The 5,845-nt window shown below is 37.8% G+C and overlaps 1 protein-coding gene across 1 annotated transcript; it reads left to right on the forward strand.

Moving 5' to 3' along the window:
• Window positions 1-1,188: 1,188 nt before the first annotated feature.
• Window positions 1,189-3,801, forward strand: LOC120800717 (complement C1q-like protein 2). The gene is made up of 4 exons (XM_040147005.1): window positions 1,189-1,282; window positions 1,771-1,950; window positions 3,021-3,152; window positions 3,500-3,801. Exons 1-4 carry the CDS (start codon window positions 1,189-1,191, stop codon window positions 3,799-3,801), a joined length of 708 nt encoding a protein of 235 aa, XP_040002939.1.
• The last annotated feature ends 2,044 nt before the right edge of the window (window positions 3,802-5,845 follow it).

The following is a 5,845-nucleotide window of genomic DNA, read 5'->3' on the forward strand; positions in this document are numbered from 1 at the left end:
TTCCATTTCAAACTGCTCCCCCGATGGCCTGACGATGACTGACTGAAACACATACACAAGCTATTGGAAACACCACCCTAAAATAAACTAGGCCATTCTTTGATCCAGTGTCCTCAGTTTCCAATAGAGTGACAGGTGCAGAGGGATAATACAGCAGGTTTATCATAAACAACAAAAATGAGAGATTCTATCAGCTAACGTGATACCTCTGACCTAATAACCAGTCTATATACACACTGGCTCTATGAGATACAATCTTTAGGAAATATTGATATACACTGGGGAGCTCATCAGGATGGTCCTCCAAAACCTGCTCCCACAGGTCACACCTAGTCTAAGTAGCACAGGGGGAAAAATGTGTATGGGAGGGAAATGAAGTTGAGTTATGGAAATAGACCATTCACTGGAGAGTGTGGGCTGCCAGTTGACTGGACACGGAGATCTCTCCACCCATCTGTCAATAAAACTGACATGAAAAGGAACAGTTGTCATGGAAAGTTGTCACTGTGTCTCACTCCTTTTCAAAGAAATTTTTACGGTAATTTAACCCTGGACTATAAGTTTTTATGTGGACACACATTGGAGAGGAGCTTCCCTGCTGGAGTGCAGTAAGTTGAGCATTTTTTTCATAAAAATATGAGTCGAATTCAAGGCCAAATCTTATTTTCATCATTCTTACAAGATGTTCATGTGGCAGTGGTATGCAGGATATATTTATAAAATTACCTTTTTTTCCAACTTGTTTACATCATTTGGCAAAGCTGAGTACAGTTTGTCCAGGGAAAGTTAATTTAAATTTTCTGATAAAACTTACAGTAAACTGAAACCCATTCCACCCTTTATAAAGCAGATGCACGAAATAGTGTTTACCAGTGTAATCAAGTTTATGGAAGAACAGAAACATATCTACTAATTGGAACATTTTAATTGACAATGAGACTATCAATGAACTTCTTGTAATGAACTTGTTTTTTGAATCTGTGAAATTATTTTGTCTACTGACTTGAATTAGATGTTTTTCATTCAGTTACTGCTATATGTAAATAAGGAACATCAATTTCCAGGTTACTCCTACATTGGCTGTAAACTCCGCTATGTTATAAAATGTCTTTGACTGCAAAGACAATCTTTTAGCAATGTTCATTCTCACAAACTACTGTGTCTGCAGACATTTCCCTGTCTTGTGAGATGAGAGCTATAGCATGCACTCTGTTTGTCTTGGGCCTGCTGTGGGACAGTATGAGAGCCGAAAACACTATCAGCAGCCTACGAGCAGCAGCAGGTAAACCACACTGTGATTCAACCACCGTTCTGGAAACAGCTACACATTTGACCATGAATGAGTGTTGACAAGGCATGTTAGGAAGGTTCATATGCTGTTGGTAGGTGACGAAAATACTTGAGCAAAAGGCTAGCCAGTAGTTCCAGATGAAGAAGGAGAACGGGGTTTAATATGTTGTGTATCGACTCCCTATTTTGTCCCCATAACAACCCATTCTGAAAATGATTCATTTACTGTGTATTTCTATCCATTTCTATCAATTTAAAATTAAATTTGTTGCATAAATGTTGATTAGAATTGTTTTTGTCTTGAAATGTCATGGCTAGAATCTTTACATTTGCATGCGTTGTATATATTTAACACTACATACAGTATTTATCTGTCCATGGAGTATGAGTGTGGCAGTTTTTATTCTAACCAAACACAAAATACCAGCTGAGTTCAAGATATATGACACTCTTTCCCTTTCCCTCCTTCTGCATTTGTAGTAGCCTGGGAGGGGGAGCTGCTGTGCAGAAAGTGGGACTGTGAATGTGCATTCAAGCGCCAGCGGGGCTGCTGCTGTGCCAACTCTGAGCTCCAGGAAACGGAGGATCAAATCTTTGTGAGAATGATGGACCTGTCGATGAGAATATCCCAACTGGGTGACGGCATCCTTGAAGTCATAGGTACTCTGGAACATGGACACTGGTAGAAATAGTCCATAGAAAAGTCCATATTCATATGATTATAGCTGTTGATAATTGATTTGTATTGTTTTGAGTCTAATGCTGTATTTACTTAAGGAACAGCCCACACTGGGCAGAACTGGATGTCGAGAAAACGATCTCACTTTATGAAGTTATAGATGGTCAAATTTCCATTTTATCTTGAGCACTTTAAAGACTCAGTTTATATTGCCTTAAAAGTTGAGTTGTTGTTTTTTTTCTCTTTTTTTTGTACTTTTAGGCCAACATTGATGAAAATTCCTGTACTGATAATCAGATTCAAATTCACTTATGTTTCACTTTAGTCATTCATACTAACATTGCATCTATATTATTCTATTTCTGGTTGAGAGAGGGGGGGGGGTAGTTTTGATTTGTTCCAACCAGTTGGTAAAAAGTGATGTGTCCTGTTGACAAAAATTTCAGCAGACACGAAAAGCTGCGGTAGCAGTTTCAAGGATCACTTCATTTTATGTTTTTTCACACTGGTCAAAGCAATATGTCGATTTAAGAGTTATAACTTTAATTTGTTTTTAAAGAACTTTACAACAGTTTTCTCGATCTCATCCATATTCACCACCATTTCTCTGATGCTATTTTTTCATGAATGTAGCTTGGTAGCTAGATAGCTATGTAGAGAGTTGATGTCCTAATTTTTCATTTTAAGACGTCTGGAAGTCCTCAAAAGTGCTTAGATAAAAGTTCATTTTGAACATCTACAATGCCATGACAACTGAGCAGGATCATGTAATGTGAAAAAAAGCTCCGGAACAGCTACTAAATGTACCTCGAGACGAGATTATTGTGTCGAATGTTGTTTCCAAGGTCAAGAAGGAACTTTCAACCTCAAAACTGGTTTTTCACCCCGGTAAAAAATGGACAAAAGAAGGACAAAATTATTATTTTTAAAAATTCCAAATGTAAAGTGATTCAGTTTTTTACTTATTTATTCATTTTCCATTGATAACATATCTCACATTAATTACATGAAGGTGTGTTTACTTTCCCCTACTGGCCTGCCTCCGTCTCAGGAGGAATACGGGTTGCGTTCACAGCTTCCATGGGCCCGACAGCAAACTGCTTTGGACCTTTCACCAGAAACAGTCCCATTCCTTATGATGTCATCACGCTCAACCAAGGAAGTGGATATAACCCCACTCTGGGTAAGTGCTCGCAAGCAAAATTTTGACACCACACAAAACAGTTGTCCAGCCATGATTCATGTGATGGCAGGATTTCTGTATGAGTTGATTAGCAACTTTAACCAGGTTATGAAATAAGCTCGTTTAGTATTTTGCTGGGAGACATGTACGGTACAGAAGATGGAACATGATCAAAAACTCATCCAATAATAGTCAAGTTTACTGATGTAACTTTACACATTCTTTTAAAAATTGGTATTAAATTTATTAGAATTCCTTCTCTGTTTATCGCTTGCTGACATTTGAAACCATGAAAGTGCAGATGTGTCTAGTGCAAATTCATAAAAAAAAAAATGTTATTCTTCCAGGTATATTCACAGCACCTCTTTCCGGACTGTACTCCTTCTCTTTCTCGGTCTACTCCAAGGTGGGCGTGGCAGGCGAGAGGATGTACTACAAGGTGCAGCTCATGAGAAACGGGGAGGTGGTGGCCTCCACTTGGGAGGACAACAGGGAGGACTCAGAAGACAGCAGCTCTCAGACTGTACTGCTCTCACTGCAGCAGGGAGGCCAAGTCTATGTAGAGCTAGTGATCGGCAGGCAGCTGTGTGGGAATGTCAAGGGCCTAAACACCTTCTCTGGATCCTTGATTTACCCCAATCTCGCATAATATTTGTTTATTTCACTGTGGGTTGAACAGTAATGCTGAAATTATCACATGCAAATAAAGATGAATGTGAAATACATAATTTAAATCATGCTAATGATTTATAAAAATAAATAATAAATAAATAAAAATATGAATCAAATGCAGATTGATTCCTATTTTTGTTTAAATAGTGGTGAAAGAAGGGGTTAGTGATTTAAGTAAAGCATGAATGTCACCTAACTAAGCAATATCAGTTTGCATATAAGCAATTATTTAACCATGTGAACTTGCTCCATTTTTTTGCTCAGTGCAGGTCAAGATAACTTAATAATCATGTACAATGAGACAAGTCCAAGGTCCTTTGGTCTACTAGCCCTGATCCAGGGCTGAATAGGCAGCTACATATCAGGTTCCTGCTATCTCCTGGAATGTACATTTCAGTCATAGTTTCTGAAGGAAATGTTCTTATTGACTTGAAAGTTGGAAAAAAATGACATAAGTAAATGTGGCACAAAAGTGCTCCCTTGTTCACTGACAGGAGTGCTGTTCTGCAACTGAGCACCCACTGCTGCAAATTGTGGTCGGAAGATATATAAATGAGATGACATTTTTAAACACTAGTATAGTATCATTAGTATTGCTGCAACAGTACTGATACGTAGTATTTGATCGTTAATCAGGTCTACACATTATACATACATCTTCGGTTTTTAGGTCTATCTTTAGATTTATCCTAAATTTACCAAAAGTCAGCATTCTAGCGCAACATGCAGTACTGCAATCATTGTCTGCACCATGTCATCACAGGTATCATTGTAAAGCTCTCTCTCCTGCACAGTGCTACCAGATTGCCGACTAAAATAGGTCAGTGGTTCTTTAGATCTGATTTTCAGTGTAAGATATGTCACATCGTTCAGTAGTACATGCACACAATTTTGTGTACTGTAAAGTGTTACCATTTAATGACCACGATTCACACTGCAAAAGCAGGAATTTGTGCACATTTTTTTTCCAGTGATGAATCAATCGATTTTAGAAAAAAAAAAAAAAAAAAAAATTCAACAACACATCAAAAATCTCAGAGTAATTAATCCTTTTTTCTTGGAGAAATGTGGAAAATCCTAAGGCTACAATGAGCATAATCAAATATATCCTAATGTAGATAATGTTTTGTTATGTTGTAAAGTATATCATTTAAAATGTTCATTTAATCAGTCTTGACAAGAGATTTAGAAGGGTGAAAGGTGGCAGAACAAGGCTTTTTCCACTACTTGAAGAAGAACCACTGGACATTCATATATGCACAACTTTGCAGTTCAGATTGCTCTTACACCCTGCGCCCTCCAGGATATACATGACCTTACTTGACTCTACACCCAGACCTTGAATTTTATCCTGACCTTCAATTATCTCAGTTATTATGAACATTTCATAAGGAGGGATGAGCACTTCTGCTTCTTGATCACCAAAAAATGCATATTTTTTCAAAAATCAAAAAAAAAAAAATCAAATCTAAATATTTGGTTTACTTGACCAATAAATCTAACATTCCTTTGTCTATAAGTAGTTTGACAGTAGTAATTATTATTCAAGATCTGTACAGCAGATGTCAGCAGGAAATGTAAAGAGTGAGATTGGAATGAGGAGCCATAGATGCTCCTGTTGGCCCAGACTGCATCATTGAGCATGCTGTACATGTCATTAGCTGTGTAAACACAGATGGCTCGCAGGTGATCTTTGCTTAGAGCCTCATCCTCTCTATGTTTAGGTTTTTTTCCTGCACACTATTCTGCCTCATTCATGCAGCGAATGGTCCCCTTTGGTTTTTTCTTTTTTTTTTTTTATTTGTACTTGACTGTCTTCATCATTGCTTCATGCAGCCGAGGTACAAGTCATCCACGGAATCTTTAACCATGCTCCGCAGGATACCCTGGTTGGCATCTTGCAGAGTGAAGTCGAAATGGATTTTAAGAGGGAAACAAAGAAAAAGAGAAAGAGAAAGGCCATTAAACAGACTGTGTCAAAACTCTAGTTTATTATTGTGAGTTATTTTCCTGAGTGAGGG

Source organism: Xiphias gladius, chromosome 15, assembly GCF_016859285.1.
Source record: "Xiphias gladius isolate SHS-SW01 ecotype Sanya breed wild chromosome 15, ASM1685928v1, whole genome shotgun sequence".
In the NCBI taxonomy this organism is placed as follows: Eukaryota; Metazoa; Chordata; class Actinopteri; order Istiophoriformes; family Xiphiidae; genus Xiphias; species Xiphias gladius.